The sequence below is a fragment of the Chelon labrosus genome (genome assembly GCF_963514085.1).
Source record: "Chelon labrosus genome assembly, chromosome: 1".
In the NCBI taxonomy this organism is placed as follows: Eukaryota; Metazoa; Chordata; class Actinopteri; order Mugiliformes; family Mugilidae; genus Chelon; species Chelon labrosus.
This window is the reverse complement of record NC_140337.1, coordinates 16390617-16410309: the sequence shown is the minus strand read 5'-3', so window position 1 is coordinate 16410309 and position 19693 is coordinate 16390617. Positions and strand designations below refer to the sequence as shown.

The 19693-nt window shown below is 43.5% G+C and overlaps 1 protein-coding gene across 3 annotated transcripts; it reads right to left on the bottom strand.

Annotated features, from left to right (window-relative positions):
* Positions 1-10745: 10745 nt before the first annotated feature.
* On the bottom strand, positions 10746-17869 carry snx15 (sorting nexin 15). 3 transcript variants are annotated; one of them, XM_084552439.1, is made up of 8 exons: positions 17595-17869; positions 16822-16978; positions 16207-16322; positions 15793-16069; positions 15518-15697; positions 14537-14734; positions 13302-13400; positions 11233-11353 (listed from the first exon to the last, which is right to left on the bottom strand). In XM_084552439.1, exons 1-7 carry the CDS (start codon positions 17826-17828, stop codon positions 13309-13311), a joined length of 1254 nt encoding a protein of 417 aa, XP_084408565.1. In that variant the 5' UTR covers positions 17829-17869; the 3' UTR covers positions 11233-11353; positions 13302-13308. The 3 variants fall into 3 exon arrangements, with proteins under 3 accessions (XP_084408563.1, XP_084408565.1, XP_084408564.1); XM_084552437.1 differs by lacking the exon at positions 13302-13400 and having other exon boundaries at positions 10746-11353; positions 17595-17864; XM_084552438.1 differs by lacking the exon at positions 11233-11353 and having other exon boundaries at positions 11500-13400.
* Positions 17870-19693: the final 1824 nt, after the last annotated feature.

Here is a 19693-nt window from a genome sequence, read left to right as displayed (position 1 = left end):
GCACAACTCTCAAAGACACATATCTCACTATATGCTATTACAGCTCACTTTTAAAATACAGTACCGTCTCTTTCTCTGTGAAATCTGAGTAAAATGACCACTGGAGCTGTTTTACCACCTGATACTGTTTCTTTACAGCCTTCATGACTGTCTGTACAGGCTAGAGGCATGGATCATGATTCGACTGGAACATGACTTCTGCTTACCTGCACAGCGAAACGCGTCACGGGTCTATCACTTCCACTTTGATAAGAAAGAGTCGCAGGGTCCGTGCATCCAGCTGCAAAGTAGTTCAAGGGAACAAGGTTAGCTGAGCACGGAAAGGATGAATCCTTGGGTCTCTTGTAACACATCGTAGAAGGAAACGGCACACCGCAGGCCTAACCAGAACCCGATGGAGGACAGAGAGAAAAGGGGTCAACTCGCGAGCTGCCGGTGCATCGGGGTTAACATCTGGCTCATGATCCTCGTTTTGCCTTTCCTGTTGCTCTTGAGCGCGTGCCTCTATAAGGGAGCAAATACGTCACAAAGATAAAATGACAAAATGGAGGGCGATGATCGTGCCTGGGCACGGAGCTGGGCTAAGAGCAGAATAACAAAAGTGTGGGAAACTTTCTGCACTTAAAACATTTCATTGTTGACATTTCATGGAAAACTTGAAAAGTAACACGTAATTCTAGGCTCATTCGATCAAGATCAAAAGCACACATCCCCCCATTCCTCTTTTATATATATATATGTAACCTCTCTGCCTCCCGACACCCCTTTTTCCTTCCTCTCTATTTCCTCTCTCATCCTCTCTTCCTCCTCTCCCTCTGTTATCAGTTCAGGCAGCTTGTTAAGCAGTGTTTGATCAGAGTGTTTACCATCACACACACACACACACACATATGCGCACACACACACGCACAAAAGCGAAAGAGGCTTGAGAGAGGGCTAACAATGGTCAATGGTCCTTGTGGAGTGCAATAGAGTGAGAGCAGCATGTGTAAGCTATGTGTGTGTGTGCGCGCGTGTGTGTGTTGTGTGCGCATATGCAAGAGTGTGTGTGAACAGTAGTCCTACTTAGCTTTGATAACACCCCTAATCCACTTCAGATGGATACACTACAGCCCACTGAACAGACAGATAGACAGATGATAAACGGACAGATGTAAGGACAGGCCGATGGACAGGAATACAAATTTTAGACCAACTGAGCCACTTGGTTGCCACTGTTCACCATTAAAAACAGATAGATAGATAGATAGATAGATAGATAGATAGATAGATAGATAGATCCTGTTAGTCGTCGATCCCCTGGTGCGACATGAAGAGAATAATCCTCCTATAAATAGCTAAATATCAATTATTCAAATGCCCTCTCCTCTCTTCTATAATACAGCCCAGATGGCAAGCCAGCCAATGCGCTTATATCAGGGACAGATTAGCTTTTCAAAGCCAGCGGAAAGCTGCACAAAATATGAACACCGAGCAATGAAAACGAAAGCTATTAACCACTAGATTAGGCTTAAGAACGGTGCTCTCGGACTGCCAGGGCTGTCGCCGGGAAAACTGACGCACACCCAAACAAAGCACACACACACATACACAACTCTTTGGTATCATGTCATTAAGTTATATTTGGAAATTCACAACCAGAGATCAAGGTGTTGACAGGGGTTTCTAATATATGGAGAAATAAAAAAGAAAAATCACACGGGCCAACAGTAGTTAAATATTTGGCAGGCCTAATAGCATGCAAGCGGTAGATATTTTTCAAACAAAACTATTTTGGTGATGACCAAACTGTATTACATAAGGACGGGGATAAATATAAACTCTTACTGCAGATTTACAGCTACTGTCAGCAATGAAAGTGTTTGTGCTTCAGCTTTATCCAAAAACAGGAAGTATAAATAAATTAAAATGGTGCCACTATAGTGGTGTAGCTTCACAACCCCATGGGTCAAATAATGTGATTAAAGATAAATTATTTTGGGTAAGCTCATTGTGTAGTTTTGTCCGGGCTTATAATTCAAATAGGCTATTTTTATGATAATCCAAGTGTGTAAAAGCTAACGTTAACTTCTATCTATCTATCTATCTATCTATCTATCTATCTATCTATCTATCTATCTATCTGTCTATCTGTCTATCTATCTGTCTTAGCCGTGGTGTAAATACTCTTTGAATTATTTATATAATGTTTGAAGCTTTTATGTTTGAAGCCTCTCGCGTGGCAACATCTGCCGGTTCTGCCACGCGAGAGGAATCCGCTTTGGCCGATCTGAAAGCGCGAGCTGTCAGTTTTAGTGCGTGTGTGTGCGCGTGTGTGCGTGCGCGCGTGTTTGTATATATGTGTGCGCGCGCGGCTGCGATGCGTCCTGTGACTAATTGGCAGCGGTGGACTAATGTCGCAGTACGAAAGAAGAGATGGACACAGAGCGAGACGAGCGCTGACCTTATTAAAAAAAAAAAAAAAAGGAGTGCGTTTGAAGTTTTTTTTTTTGTTTTTTAATATATGTATATATTAAAAAAAATGAACTCACTCTCAGTCAAACAGAAGAGCTCCAGCGGTTCCCCTCCGAAAGAAGCAGCTTTCCACTCCAGCGGCCGTTCCTGCGCGCTCCGTCTCGGTCTTCTGTTGGCACCGGACGGGCCTCGGACATCGGTGCGGGCAGAGAGGAACCAGTAAGCAGCGGGGATTCCGGCTTTTTCCAGTTGCTCCTCTCTCTCTCTCTCCCCCCTCTATATTTGCGTTCCGTAACTCTCTCAGTTTTTTACTCTCACTCCGCGCGGACGCCTCCTCTTTACTCTAGTTGTGTCACTGTGCAGGTTTCCATCCATCCATCTCTGGCTGGCATCAACCTCACCCGCTGCTCCCGGTGTGGAGTGGCGCGCGGTGGGCGGGCAGGCGAGCTCGAGAGCTGTCCACTTGACGGTCCGGTCCCTCCCATGTTGGCATGACCCCCAGTATGTGCGCACACATGCAAACACACACACACACACACAACCTCTGCTGCAATGAATAGTCACTCACAATGCAGCCTATGACTTTTAATTCATTTCAAATCATTTAGCTTTTCTTTTTTTTTGATAGCAACAGTTTCACCACCAGGCACACCCATTAATATTTAAATATGACATTTTTTTTTTCTCTCTTTGCCCGCCTTTGCATCAACACAGTAGCAGAGTCCCTTTAGACCTTTAGCAGGATGTTCTCAGCAAACTGTAAATGACATGTTCATCATTGAAAGTCACCTGGTCATTCATTAACAGTTTTATCTCACCGCAGGAATCCGGCACTGAAACTGGACACAAAGGCAAACACAGAACTGACGGTTACATGAATCCCCAACCATGCTGTGAAAGACTTTAGGGTGCCACTTCATTAGGTACGCTAATAAACACAAATACGTTCTAGTAGACGGCACTAAATCCCAGCCTTGTGGAGGTTATGGTATTCAGACTTTCAAATAACCGAGGGATTTGTTGATTCAAGTGTGTTTTTATTTTGGAAGCTGTGTTTAACCAGTGGAAGTGTAAAAATCTGACACTCTTCACTTGCGATTCAAAATGTTGGTTCTATTGCAGTAGAAGATTCCCAGTATTCCCATATTAGCCAAACTATTCCATAAATGGTATGTCTTATCCGATTACCATCGTTTCTATTATTCATTCATCTTCTGTAACCGCTTGTCCTGTGAAGGGTTGAAGGAGGGGGGTGGGGGGGCTGGAGCCTATCCCAGCTGTCATTCACTCTCACACCTACGGCCAATTTAGAATCACCAATTAACCTAATGAGCATGTCTTTGGACGGTGGGAGGAAGCCGGAGTACACGCAGGGAGAACATGCAAACTCCACACAGAAAAGGCTCCAGTCCTGCTTCACATCACAAACTACATCCTCCCAAACGACCATACAGTTGAATTACCACCTCTCTGATGCTTTTTCAGCATTAACCTAATGCTGAATGTACCTAATGTTTTGGCAAGTGAGTGCACGGTATCGAGTCACACACACCAGGTCTAATTTGATTTCAAGAAAACAGCAATAATGAGCCTCGATGCTTTTATAAATCAGTTAATTACAACTCTCGGCGGCTTTGACACAACTTAAACTGCAGAAATATGAAGTGTAGTCTGTTTCTTAATCGTTTCTAGGAAGAGAAGCAGAACAGATGAGGAAATGACTGTATCGTGTATCACAGAGCAAGTTGCACGTTGCATTCGCTCTTGATTTTGCCTCCAGTTTGTTGCTGTTTCGAGGGAACACATTAAAGTAGACGCTGGAACTTCTTCAGCGCTCCATTACCTGTTGCTGCTCATCTAAACTTGATCTGATCTCGGTAGTTTATCCTGCTGCTTCCTTCTCTCGCCTCTTTCTGAGAAGCATTTTGTTTTGTTGTCAAACCTGTGCGTCACCTGAGTAACATTCCCAATTCACTCCCCGTCTCTCTCTCTCTCTCTCTCTCTCTCTCTCTCTCTCTCTCTCTCTTTCTGTCTCTGTCTCATCTCATCTCCGTCTTTCTCTACTTCTGATTAAAAATGGTTATGCACTGAGCGAAAGGTCACAGTTGTTATGGAAACAAGGCTGTTAACAAAAAAGCCGGACACATGGGTGCAGAGGGAGAGAAACGGTGGGGGAGAGACGGAGGGAAAAAGAGACAGAGAGAGAGAGAGATGTGTCTGAATAAACATCAAAATGCAGAGAGGACGAGGACAAGGCAGGAAAAAGAGAAAGAGGGCTGAATAAATAAAAACATATGCAGAGAGAGGAGGAGGAGGAGGAGGACGAGAGAGAGAGAGAGAGAGAGAGATGGCGGGGTCATGAAATGATGGCTCCATCTGCGATAATAAATAACAAAAGATAATACGGTGTTTTTGTCATTCTAGGAAGGCGGTCAAGGAACAAAGGTGTGTGTTTTTGGACAGAGTGAAAGAGTGAGAGAATGCAATTGGTGGATAATACACGGATCTGCCGCACAAGCCGGAGAATACTAAAAAGCCCACCAAAAAGCCTAAAATTGTGCGTCTGTGCGAGCGGCTGGACATCATCTCTCGGAGGGCTCATATTATGTTAACCACTTAGACTAACATCAAACACTCTCTCACACTCTCACACACACACACTTCAGTAGAAGCTCCAAGGTGCCAGCCATATAAATAGGATATCCCAGAGCGAGAGATATAAAGAGAAAGGGACTGAGAGAAAGAGAGAAAAAGAGAGAGGGGGGGATTATAAATTCAGAGGGGGGGATGGATAGAAAGGGGCGAGAAATAGGATGAGAGAGAGTATAAACAAGTGAGAGGGCAAGAACAGGAAGGGGGAGGACACATAGATATGAAAGGATCAATAAATGGCATAAAGTGTATGTCCATTGATTTACTTACAGTGGGGGAGTAATGGGGGAGCAGACAGAAAAAGCAGGGAGCAGAGCGCTGCAGTGAGAGGGGAGTGGCAGGGGAAAACAGTTATAAAAACCCAATTAAAGCGGCATAAATCAATATTTTTATATTAAGAGGGGGTCAAAATGGTGTTTTTTTTAAATGTGAAAGAGGTCAATCAGAGTGTAAAACCCACAGAGAGATTTCTCCCCACTCTGCAGCTGCCCTCAGTTTTAGCCTAAATGTTTTGGTTTACGAGCATTCATTCATTCATTTTCTGTAACTGCTTGTCCTCTGGAGGGTCACCGAGGGGGATGGAGCCTATCCCAGCTGTCATTGGGCGAGAGGTGGCGTGCACCGCCTGGACGGGTCGCCAGTCTATCACAGGGCTAACACAGAGAGACAGACAACCATTCACAATCGCACCTACGGCCAGTTTAGAATCACCAATTAACCTAACGAGCGTGTCTTTGGATGGTGGGAGGAAGCCGGAGTACCCGGAGAGAACCCACGCAGACACAGGGAGAACATGTAAACTCCACACAGAAAGGCCCCAGTGAGGCGGTGTACGAACATGCTAACAAAAAAATATTTTCTTAAAAAAGACAAGCAATTTTGGGTGAATAATCTGCAATAAACTTGCTTAACCAGCACTAAATGTCTGAAAGATAAACTTAGCAACTAGCTTGAAAACCCAGAAGAGGCTTTAGCTAGGCTAGTTATTTTCCTCTGTAGTTGGTGGAGACCAAAAAGCGAGCTAAAAAAATCGGATATCGGACCTACATTAATAACATGGACAGATTTACAACTCCCAATGTATCCCAATGATGTTTTCTGACTACAGTATGTGTAACTGGGTTTAGTAGCCAAAAATCCATTGTAGTAGCTTTAACAAACAATATATATATTATCGTTTTAATGGTGTTTTCACTCCGGCTTCCTCCCACCGTCCAAAGACATGCTCATTAGGTTAATTGGTGATTCTAAATTGGTTGTAGGTGTGAATGTGAGTGTGAATGGTTGTCTGTCTCTCTGTGTTAGCCCTGAGATAGACTGGAGACCTGTCCAGGGTGTACCCCCGCCTCCCGCCCGATGACAGCTGGGATAGGCTCCAGCAGACCCTGCGACCCTTCACAGGAACAAGCAGTTACAGCGGTTGGTGTTTTCTTTTTGGACACATCTCTACACTGATGAACAATACTGAATACACCAGAATTATGACTTTACGTGTGTATGAAACCATGTTGTCAGCACAAAACCCTCACATGTTAAATGATGTAATCTTTAAAGTAGCCATCTTTTGCTTTCATAACAGCTTTACTCACTCGTTACCTGAAATAGTGTTTTAAGCAGCTCCCACTTATGCCGAGCACTTGTTGGGCTGCTTTTGCACCACTCTCCAGTCCAACTCATCCCAAACAGAGTCACATGAGTTTTAGGTCCCCTTCCTTCTTCTTCCTCTTGGTATAACAGTCCGTCCGTACAGGTCTGTTTTAGGCCATTTTCCTGTTTAGAGACAAATGATGGTGCAAATAAATCCAAGCCAGACACTTGCCAAGCCCGACTCGATGTGTCTGCCCCAAGTTGCAACTTTTGGCACAGTGGAAAATAAACCCAAAGCAAAGTGCCAATAATTGTAATCCTGTCCAATCGAGGCCTTGCTGCAGAAGTGAGTCAATCCCCACAGAGCCAGTTTTCCCACAGAGATATAGATGTTTACAGCCTGCTAACTGTTCTGTTCATGAGAGCTGAAGGGAGGATGAATTTTCATATAACTCGCTCGTATAAATTGCATAAAGCAAAAAAAACTAGGGGCGTGACTGCTTTGAGTGATAGATGGATGCTGTTTGCGTTGGTCTGGCGATTTTTGAATCATCTAGAAGTTAGGTGGAGTTAGAAACTGGTAAGATGGCGGCAACCAGAACCACTGACAATAGGTCCATGCATCCTTATATAGAGCACATGGCTCATTAAACTATAGGAAGGACTGGGCTCTAATCTGGGTTAATTGGCAGTTTCTGAGGCTGCTACCTCGGGGTGTTTACGCAACTGGGTAGACTAGACTTGATAAGTTGGACTCTGAAGTATGAACTCTGGAGGACGGGAGGACCCGGTACGGTCATCCTGCAAATTGGAACAGCAGCGTACCAGCAAAATGAGTTCTGGGATGCCTGGTTGTCCCAAGTCCACACAGGTTTCCTCCCGATGTGTACTGGAAAAAACAGGCGAGGCAAAAACACACACACACACACAGGTGTTAATTTGAACACTTCCTTTTCTGGGGGTGGGAAGACAGTTTCATCACGTGGTTGTGATTGGGCGGCAGAGATAGCAGTTACTTGTTTGCCAGATACCTGTTTTGCTCTGTTCTTCTAACTGACAAGCAGACCAAATGAGACAAACTCGGGATCCTACATTTCCCACAATGCAACTCAAATGCATTTTTCATTGCCCTGACCGGCTCCTGATGCCTTCTTTTTTTTCCCAAACTCCACGTGCCCAAGCGTGCACACCGCTTTAAAACGCTGCGCACCGTCTAGCTCTCGTCGTGACAGGATAACTTAATTTGCGAAATTGGTGGAGTGGCCCTTTAATTTTTCAACCACGCACCAGGCCGAGTTAGAGCGAAGGAGACGCTGAGAGACGGGCGACATATGTAGAAATGGAAAGCGAGAGAGAGAGAGACAGGTTGAACAGAGAGCACGAGGGCGAGGCAGACAGACAGAAAAGAGAATGAGAGTGTTTGTGCTTTTGAGGGAGATAGAAGGGAGGGAGGGAGGCAGAAGTGTACTCAAATAGCTGAGGGCAAGGTGACAGAGAGAAACGAACGGACAGAGAGAGCTAACAAGCTCATAGAGGAGGGGTGGGGGGGGGGAGTAGTGTGTTTGAGTGTGTTAGGGAACGAGAGAAAAAAGGAAGACAGAGGGCGGAAGGGAAGAGGAATAGAGGAAGTTGAGGGAGCGAAAACAAAAACAGTGAGAGCAGCCAGAGAGAAAGTGTTTGTGTGTGTGTGTGTGTGTGTGTGTGTGTGTGTTTAGACAGCCGAAGGTGTCACAGTGTGCGGTTTGGTTTAATGATGACCCACTGGGCATGTAGGTCATAACGGTTTGTGTCTCCAAGCCACGACTGTACGCCCGCGTGCATCCATTAGTGTGAGCCAACGCGTGTGTGTGTGTGCAAACACACAGCGGCTACGCACACATGCAAAGTGGGTCTCTTAGAGTGCGTTTAAGAGTGTGTTTGGTCAGAGGTTGGAGAAGCAGTTTTTCTAGCCGGCAGGACTCATAAAGACACTTCAGCACACACACACACACACATACACACACACAAACACACTCTCATGTGCACCCACACATGCTGCAAACCCGGATTTTTGGCACACGCACACCAACAGCTGCCCTTCATGTCATACACGTAATGCACCATGTATGGCACTAAATTATGCGCAAACACACACACACACACACACACACATCTCTTTCTTTTGATCTCTCACGATAACACACACACACACACACACACAGGGGGAAGCTATTATGCTCTCAGGCTGGAGTGTTTTGATGGTATAATTGCAGTGACCAGTGAGGAGAAAGAGACAGAGGGAGGGAAAGGAAAGAGGGATGGGGATGGAGGGAGAGAAAAAAGAGAGGAGTGCTGACACTCTCAGCATGCTAATGTTGTGAGGCTCTACCTAACCCCCCCCCACACACACACACCCCCCCCCCCCCCGCTCTCTCTTCTGATTTCAAACCTCCCTCCATCTCTTTGTCTCTCCATCTCACATCCTCTGCATTTCACAGGTGGAGAGAGACGGATAAAAAGGTAGAGAGGCAGAGAGGAAGAGAGGGATGTATAACAGGATGGAGCAATGTTATCGCTCGCCGCTTTCTCCGCCATCCCTCCATCCACTTCAAGCTCACCACAATGGTCAAAACAAAGCGTGCATCAAAAAAAAAAGAAAGAGAAAAAAAAAGAGAGGTATGGGGGGATGAAAATAGAGGAAGAGGGAGGGTCCGTTTTTTCCAGCCCTCTAACAATGGAGGGATGATCTCTGCTTATCCTCTAATCTCATCCCTTCTTTTTTCCCCTCTCCTCTGTTATCTCTCTCTTTCTCTCTCCCTGCAACCCCTCAATTTTTTTCCTCATCTCGAGAGAGAAAGCTAGCCTTTTCCTCTCGCCGGCCTCCCTTTTTTGTCGCCTCTCTCGTCTGTTTATCCTTCCAGTGCTCCCTCTCTCTCTCTCTCTCTTTCTCTCTCCATCCCTCTCTCCTCTCCAGAGAAGGGATTCTGCTGTATGGTAGTGATTCTCTTTTCCCTATCTCAGTCAGCCACTGTCCTCCTCTTTGGTTTAGTCGAAAACTTTACCTTAAAAAAAACCAGGCGGCTGGTCTGGTTATTAACGCGCGGGTTATTTAAACAAAGGCATCAAATGTGGGCTTATCTGGAATACATAAAATATACACTGACCAGCCATTATATTATGACCATGCGGTTATATTCATTGGTCAACTGAAAAACACTGATTATCTGGTTTATCATGGCGCCTGTCAGTGGTAAGCACCAAGTAAATAGTCTCTCCACATGTACTTATGCTAGAGGAAGGATAAATAGGCAGGTGGAAGGATGGGAAGGATTTGGGAAATGGCGAATGTGGTCCAATCTCAGGTTAAAAAAATAACAAATGCTGGTTCTGATAAAAAAGGCGTCAGGTCAAAGTGCATCACAGACAACCAGGGGGCCCGTGCTGACTCCTATCCACTGCTGCAAGCAACTACGAGCATCAAAGCTGGAAAAAGTCTTCCTGGTCTGCTGTATTACGTTTTCTTATAGATCATATGGAGACAAGGGTGCGTGTGCATTGCTTATCAGGTTGCACACATTGTACAGGAATGTAACACCTGGCTGTTACCGTGGTGTTTGGTCTGCTTAGGTGGTGCAATCAAAGTAGCACCCACATAAAAGCAAAGACCCACGTGAATAAGAGAGAATCAGTGTTACTCGCTGCACGGTTTGGTGGTTTTAATGTCGTGGCTGATCAGTGTACCTCGTAGACTGTCAAGCATGGAAATAAAAATAATGACAGCAGAAGCTAAATGAACTTTAAATACTCCAACTAGTTTTTTTGTCTTATACTCACCAGTTTATTGGTACGTGCTAAAAAATTGTTCAGTTTAGGAAAACAAATTTTTTTTTTTTAACACAGAAAATGAGGAGTTTCCGCACTAGAGGATGTTTAATGGTTATTTTCTAATGGCCAGCAGCGCCTCTCAGAGGAGCTGTTTGGTTACTGCGAGCCTGAAAACCCCTCTAGGACCAGTAGATTGTGACGAGCAGCCATTGTGCACTTCACTGCAGCTGGAGGCTTCACCACATTAGCTTTTGTGCTACAGCGCGTACAAATTTAGCTCAAAATTTAACCAATAAAACCGATATCTTACAGGGTTAAATTAAAATCATATTTATTAACAAAACATTGTGCAAAAAATGCAAATCACTGATATACATACACATTACCGTATTCAAGGAAACACTGTAAAAGGAAGATTAATTATCTCTCAGTTTCTGTATATTCTAATTTTTCCAAAACAAAGGCGGCTAAAGGAGCAGGCTGCAGTGTAGTGTGCACCTCAGGAGTGTGTGTCTACATATGAGTGTGTGTCATGTACTGTAGTTCTTTTCCACCTGCATGAGCTTGGATTTGGGAATGTGCACGAGTGTGTTGTCATGCTTAACTGTGCGTTTCTTTTAGAGCATGTATGTTAATGCCACAACCCTGAGCTTGTGTCTCTTTTATGGACCTTTGTGCATTTGAAAATTTGTGTGTGTGTGTGTGTGTATGTGTTTGTGTATCTACGGGTCCTGTGCATGTGTAGGTGTATGAGTGTGAGAGGGCGAGGAGTGCCTTTCAACTAGCATCTCGGCGTGCTTCAGGTACTGAGCCGTTCTTCTCATCACGGACTCCCTACGTACTGGATCTGGGTCTCCTGTATAGACACAAAAAACATAAAAAAAATTGTTTAATTTAATCCGGACATGTGTTGCTGTTACCGAAAAAGCAGAAGAATACAATAGAGATTAAAGTAGGGGTGCGTTTCTGAAAGGTTTGCCTTAAAGGGGAACTACTGTTTTTTACAACCTGGCCTTATTTCTGGCATAAAATATGATCGTTTACTCACCTATATAACTTTTGTGTAATTTGTATTTGTTCGGGCGATAATTAGATCAGCGTATATCCATATAGGGGGAGTGAATGGGGCACCGGAATGCAGTCTGTAGGTCAATCTACAGACCACGGATGATGATAACAGGTAACTCCGGACTCAACGGGGAATAGCACTAGCGTACGATAACAAAATATTGGTGAAATGAACAAGTTTCGCGGCAGATAATGCATTATTTAGAGGGTGTGTTTCGGTGCCCCATTCACTCCCATTGTATGGATATACGCAGATCTAATTATCTACACAAAAGTTATATGGGCGAGTAAACGATCGCATTTTATGCCAGAAATAAGGTCCAGGTTGTAAAAAAACAGTAGTTCCCCTTTGACGTCAAAACTAAATTTGAACAATTAATTGACCAATATTTATTTATCTACTTTTTCTATCTCTTTAAAGGAAACTTTAGCGCAGGAAAAGACTATCTGGCAGCGGTGGGATTCGAACCCACGCCCCCGAAGAGACTGGAGCCTTAATCCAGCGCCTTAGACCGCTCGGCCACGCTACCTCATGAAAACAAACACATCACTGTTAGGCATGTCATGGGAGAGGTTAGACCACTTTCACCGGTCTATAAATAGAAAAGGGCAACCATAGATGGGAGGGTTGTGGCATATTTGAACAGCAGCAGATGTGTTTGAACTTGTGTCGGCTCGTGACGTTCAGTCTTTATTTGTGTCTGACCTTTATTTTATTGTTTTATTCACGCAGCAACGTAGACAGTATTTCCCTGAGCAATTTACATATGACTCGCAAAATCATTGTATTTATTTACGCAAAGCAGCATTGTGCATCTACTCTGCCGTAAAAATAACAGCTTCATAATGCTGTTCTAGCGCCGTGTAACCTGAGTAGATTGGACATGTGAGAGTTGTGTAACACTTTATGGCAGTACTGTGCATCACAAAGAGCACTCTGTTGGTCCTCAGGTGGCTGGAGGAAGCCACCTGGGTACTCTGTTTAGAAATGTCATTGCAGCGGGAAAGACACAATGAGAATGGGTTTCAGGTGTGCAGTTGTAAGAAGAACGTGAACGTGAAAACGCCTCTATTGGAAACACTTTTAAAATAACAAATACAGACAAAATAACTGGCAGCGGTGGGATTTGAACCCACGCCTCCAGAGAGACTGGAGCCTAAATCCAGCGCCTTAGACCACTCGGCCACGCTACCATGTGACAGAGCCACTGCAGGCTGTGGCAGGATAAGGCTTGAGTAGCTTACTGTGACTCATTGCTGGCCTTACATCTGGTTTCTATTCAGCTGACAGTTTCTGATTAGATTTACAGTTCATGGACAGCTTCTGACAACACAGGAACAGAGCGTGTTTTCATTACCCCTTGTTGCTTTCATTTTGGAAGGACACTGAAACTGAACGTGGGCTTAAAGGAACAGGAACATGTGTTTTGTGAGGCCAAGGTGACCTTGACAATTAATTCACCCGACAACGAATACAACAAATTGCACACTGATATGAAATTTGAAGCAGGGATTTCTGAGGAGTTATTATTTTAACTAATTATATGTCACTGAAGTAGAGGACACCCTGGCAATGATGGGATTCAAACCCTCCAGCAATACAACCTACAAAAGTACCCATCCACTGGGCCATGGACTAGTACCGATCCAAAAAGCATTTACTACTGAGCTGATAAAAAATAAAATCTGTTGAATAATTAGCAGTTAACTTTATAGGCTATTAGTGCAGTACTTACAGTGAACTTATATCGATCGGCCTGTCTTTGCTGCACCTTCCCTCACCACAAGGGGGAGATCCCTGCCCAGCGTAGTCAAGATTTCTTTCAGAGATAAAACTGGCAGGACATGATGAGTCATAGCAAAACTTGCTAGTTTGACTGTCTGAATTTCCCGTGATTCCTATCAAAGCACTAAATACCATGCTTCCATCTTCAGCTTGCTCAGTGAACTTAATTTGTAATGTCAGGGGAGAACGACAATGGTCTGAATCCAAGGCCTCTATTTACACTAGTTGGTTCTTTTAACTTTTGGTTAGCTCCTGAAAACCTGATGCAATATGTAAATATCTGTTGTACCATGACGTATTTACTTTTATATAGTTTCTCTTGTCTACCTTATTCTATTTTATGTATCCCTTTGTATCTTGCACTGTTGTTCCCTGCCGCTGTAACACCCTAATTTCTCCTCTGGGATAAATAAAGTCTTATCTTATCTCATCTTATCTTGAACTGTGAGGCTGACCAGGGGCATATTTGACATTAGCTGGGATTTTGGGAGAAACCGAGGTTTGTACGCCATTATAACATCTGGTACGCAATCGTCTGGTTTCACTGACATATGAGGATTTTTCCAGAGAAATGCAAAAGAATAGATACTCGTCTCACGTGTCATCAATGTCAACTGTACATGGCTGCGATCGGAGAGAGGAGTACGTCAACAGCAACAGCTTGCATGCTGGACATTGGATCTTCTTTTCCTAAAATGCCACTGATCACTGGAAAAACTTTCTTGGCAGCAGTGGGATTCGAACCCACGCCCCCGAAGAGACTGGAGCCTTAATCCAGCGCCTTGGACCGCTCGGCCATGCTACCATATAACACTTGAGATCAGGAGATGGAAATTCGAGCAACTAACCTAGTACCTAGTAGCTTATGTGTCACAGAGTCCCATCGCAGACTAGATGTTATAATAGTGATAGAATCTTATTTGGCCATATTTACTTTGGTGTGCTATACGTGTGTACATATGTTCATAACAGCTGTTTATATGCTTTAATCCACACTTTTTGTTTTTTGCACGTGGTGCAACATCATGCAATCTGAAATTTTCGCGGTTGAATAAGTGACTTCATTGTCCGTCGCTATAGCAAAAATACTGGGCCGTATTTCATGCAGAAATGAACACGACACTGCGTTTAGATCTATGTAGGAAAAAAATCATTACTGTTTGTGAAACTCTCATGATTGCTCACCTTGCACTCCAGTGATCAGTAGATCCACCGCCGTTCTGTATCCACGAATAGCAGAACTATATTCTCCCTCCTTCTCTCTGTCCATGGCGGCGGTTAGCTCCTTGGCCGCTTGGTTCAAGTAACCCGCGTCGCCTTCATTCAGACCGGCCGTGGGCAGTGAGAACAGTTCTGAATGGTCAGTTGAGGAATCTGATCTTTCTGAAATAGAAAGGAACAGGAAGAACATTTCAAGTCAAGAAATTGGGGCATTTCCAGCAAGTTGTTCAGGAAGACAATTGATTTCCAAATTAAAACAATAAAGCAACCATATCTTAAATACTAGCACATAACAGGCAGCACAAATAGATGAATTGTGGCCATTTATGTCCTTATTTAACAGTTTGTGTACCCTTGTCTAAGCCGGTCAAACCTTTGCAACACGTCACCTTTTAGACAACACTCAAATCTTCTGTTCTGAGATTTCACTGAAAAAGCTTTGGCAGCGGTGGGATTCGAACCCACGCCCCCGAAGAGACTGGAGCCTTAATCCAGCGCCTTAGACCGCTCGGCCACGCTACCACATACTTTCCACCACATACCTACCACCAGGAAACACGGACCTGAGTCACCTGATAACGTCTGCAGTATGGCTGATGTGATGTTTGAACAAACACTTCTAATCCAACAACCAGAACCACTAGCAGAGATCTCTTTGGAAAAAACTGACAGATCTCAAACATACAAAAAGGGGGTGCTAAGGAAGCACTAAATATAGAATCCATATCGTTATTTATTGCCAGTGATCTCCAAGCCATAATCCTTTATTTACACAAACTGTTGACTCATCAAAACCAGTAGACAAAGTCCAATCAGGAATCATCAACATCCATCACTGGGAAGAAGTTATCCAGTCTGTAGGACTATAGGATATTACATTTTTACAGAGATTTGGGTTAAAGAAGTTTGTATGATTACATCTGCATAGATTTTTTTTTTTATCACCTTGTTTATAGCAGGGGTCAAAGACAGCCAGGTCATTATCAGTCAAAGGAGGAGGACCTTCTTCCTTTGGAGATGGAACGTGTTCTTCTGCCACAGTCGAGTCAAACAGTGAATCAAATTCTTCCTGGTTCTCTCCTGATTGGTGATTGGTTCCGGCAGGAGATGGGTCGGGAGATGGAACTGGAAGTGGAAACATGGACAAAAAGGTAATTCTAAGAATTAAAATATAAGTAAAAGCAAGTGCAGACAATTATAAATACTGGTGTTGTCCATACGTCTGTCGTCCAGGTCTATATCGCTGAGGTCCTCTTGTTCTTCTTCTCTGGGAGACCCTCCGACCTCGCTGTAAGCCTCGGCCGCCACCTCTGGTTCTCCCACTTCCAAGCTCAGGTTGGTTCCCAGATCTTGGGGCAGGGTAGGAGCCTCCCGCCCCTCCTCCTCCTCAGCGGGCTCACAGTCTGAAGCTCTCCGCTTGGGGAGGGGGATGAGAGGAGGAGGCAGAGACTCGGCAGAGGACAGAGAGGGATCCAGAGGCCTTATGACCTCACCGCCCTGAGAGAAGGAAGAAGGAAGGAAAATTAAAAGAAGTGTCAAGAGGGGTGAGAACAGACTAAGTTAAAAGAGTCTGACTTTTGGTCTGACACGTTTTTTTTTTTCTGTGTGTGGTTGCGTGGATGTGTGTGTCTCACTCTGAAGAAGTCCTTGAGCTGTGGGCTGTTGTACAGCGCAGGTATGGTTGTAGCAAAAAGAAGCGTGGCTTCTGCAGCTTTCCTCCTCTCCTCAATCACGGCCTCATCAAACCTCCCTGAAACAGATGCACACAAGGAATAGCGCATTTAGATTTGTGTATACAATTCAGTCACTGGCGTCGAAAAAATTACAAAAAATGATGTATAAAAGTCAGACTGGTAAAGCTTCTTTATGTGTCAGTAGTTTTGTAGAGGTGCTAAGAACAAACATCTAATCACCAGTAAAGAGTGTGAGATGCTGTTCCAAGCATTCTGGCCTCTGATACATCAAGACAGGGCTGGTCATGCTGCTACGAACTTAAAACATGATCGCTTTTCATTAAGTCTCCTCTGTGTTGCTGCCTTTGCAGTTGGTACAAACAGGAAATATTCAGTCATAGGCCGACGGGAAATGTCACAAGAATTATGACGACACTGTAAAAACTGGCAAGCTGGAGGAACCAGAAATGACTGACTAGCTAACTTAAATTCCAAGTTGAGATCCTCTTCTGTTACTTAACTAGCAGCACACTAAATGACCTAATCAGTTAGTGATGAGTCTTCAGCACAATTTACCAAAAACTTGTGCGCGGGGAAAAGGTGGAAACTCCTCCTGTCTCCTGAACAGGTTCCTGTGCGTGTAGGCCAACTCCCCGTGCAGCTTCTTCAGCTCTGAGAACCTCCTCCACACGACCACCTCCTTCACATCTTCTGGGCGACGCTTGGACACAAACTGCACACCACAAAAGAGAAGAAAAAACAAATGGGGTTGTTTGATTATGTCCATGTTAAACATTAAGCCTCACTGCAGGTTTTTTGGCACCTTTGCATCATTCAAAATAGAAATCTTGGGTGATATGTTTGGGAAAACATCCCCATGACAAATTCTTAGTGTTGAGGGAAAATGATGAAGGCTTTAAGCTAGACCCACACAGACACGACCCTCTTTGATTTTGAATGCATGCCTGTCCAAACCACGGGGTATTAGTGTGGTCATGGGGGTGCCGGAGCTCTTGAACTGAATCACAAGTTCTCTCTGTTTCACTTCAGCGCTCACTGTGCACCACCGCCTCAAATAAAAGGCCTATTGTGTATTTATTTGTCTATCCATCTGAGTCTGCTGCAGGGCCTTTGAGACCTCACGGTGTCATGAATAAATAACAACACAAAGTTACTTACTTTTTAATTAAAAAATCTCACCAAGGAGTAAAATTGTAAGCATTTAAACTAGAAAATATACATTGGTAAATTATCTTACTAGATACCTTTTAGGCATAATAATTACACAATGAATTGCGTTTATATTAATTGCCACTGTAGCCAAAGAGAGATAAAGAGTGAAAACTAACCCTTGCTGTCACTTTGTACTCCGTGTGTCCCTTCTCGTGTGTTCGCGGCTCGGTAACGGTGAAGAACCGATAATATTCTTCTTTGGGTTTTCGTGACATGTCCGTTCTCGACAATAATAGAAAAAAAAAACCACAACGTGTATCAGCGGCACTAAACAAAACAATCACAAGCCGCGGTGAGTGTCTCTTTTCTGTTGTGATTCTTCGGTCCGTCCCCTCAGTGGACGCACTCATTTCCTGGTTGGTGACGTACGCGATTGCGTGATTGCGTACAACAGACGCGACGTCAAAGTGTTTACCGGAAATGTTATTTTCTTTTATTTTTTAAGTATTAATCTCCTTATTATTGCTGTTTGTAGTTGAGTTAATTTATATTTATATATTGTTTGTTCGTTTTTGTTAATATTTCTAATATTGGCGATACAATACTCTTTAATTTGTAATTAAATCACATTTATTTTTATTCTAAAATATGAAAAATAACTAAATTTTATAAATTTAACAATGCCGGCAGCTTGTAACACATCACAAAAGCATGATTATTCAAGCCAAATGTAAAAATACATCTTTCCCCATTAGAACACATCACTCACACTGATATCTTTGAATCGAATATGTTCACATTTTCTCTATTTTGCACTGCAAGATGCAGTTTTCTCATGAACTGTCAACATTTAATGCAACGAGATAAACACAAAGAGTCTGAAACGCCATTGTTCAAATAATGTCATCAGTCAAGCTGTGTGCATTTTCAATTTAGAGGCTGTTAAGACTTGAAACACTGTCACTGAAAGCAAAATAAATGCACCTTTTCTAAATCTAAAGCCACATCAGCACTGACGCTGTGTATAACTATCAATACTGAAATTTATATGAACATACATATATAAGATAGCTAATCGTGAGGGTCTAAAATTAAAAGAGGGAACAGTGCTGTTGCAGTAATCAAACATTACTATTACTATTACTATTAATAGTTATAGAGCTTAAATAAAGTCGTTCTGATTTAAAAAGCAGCTATGGTAATACTGAGGTCGGTCATTCAAATTAGATTGTGTGATGACATATACCGAACTTCACGTAGTGGTTCAGACATGTAGAGAGCGTTTGAATACTCCAGGGGGTGCTATAGGGTCATGTATAATAATGTTCAAATGACACTTGAAGTGAAAGTTTTACAACATTTTTGTGGCCTGATCCTTTTATTAAATGATATTGTTTGATAGTTATTACGCGTAATTCTAACATGAATTATGTACATTTTAATGCACATAGTGTCGTACTGACTTCCACTATCTTCCCAAGCTCATATCTAGTCTCCAGTTTACCTTTATGATATGATAAATTCACAGCCAGAGGACTTAACAGCATCAATTGGATTTCACCCAGCTAACTCATATAAGGGCACTGAAACTATATCCTCGTGTCAGTGTTTTAATCAAAAATGTGTCAAGGACTTGTAGAGGAGTGTGAGTTTATGTACGACAGGCTGCAGCTCAAAGGTCAGTGTTCATCACTTCCACTGCTGCTTTCCCCTCTGGTAATTGCCTGTTAAATGGAAGGGAAAATGTGCAGCAGACACTAATGAGGTAAATATTTAATTTAGGGCCTGTTAGTCTGGTTTGGTATTTCTGATGAAAAACTAACAAGATCAGTGCAGGAAGAGAGGCAGGCTGTGTCCAAGCTGCAGTATTTAGCAGCATTTCATCTATCTCTTTACAGTTAAATACAGAGAGGTGCGCATTGCACACAATTGGCGATGTAGTGTGAACACAGATGAGCGAGAGAAGATGTCAAAAATAGCAGAGAATGGTTTCGATCCATCGACCTCTGGGTTATGGGCCCAGCACGCTTCCGCTGCGCCACTCTGCTCTGGTTAAGCCTGGGAGGCAGAGCACCTTCTTCATCAGAGAGCTGCTTTACAGTCTTCTCACGGGGAGGGAGCATTCTTGCATAAGGTACAGCCATTGTTTTCTGCTGAAAGAGGGAGGTGGGGGCAGCTAGACAGAGAAAGAGAGGCCCGGGGAGGAAGGAAGAGGGAGGTTTGGTGTGAAAGGGAGAGAAAAAAAAAAAAACCCTGCTGTAACATTAGAGAGGGA

Coding starts and splice junctions, on each gene's coding strand:
- snx15 (XM_084552437.1), bottom strand. CDS start 17,828: ATGAGTGCGTCCACTGAGGGGACGGACCGAAGAATCACAACAGAAAAG. Junction 15,698..15,792: donor TATAGACCTGGACGACAGAC/GTATGGACAACA, acceptor TTCCACTTCCAG/TTCCATCTCCCGACCCATCT. Junction 11,354..14,536: donor ACTGATCACTGGAGTGCAAG/GTGAGCAATCAT, acceptor GTGTCTATACAG/GAGACCCAGATCCAGTACGT.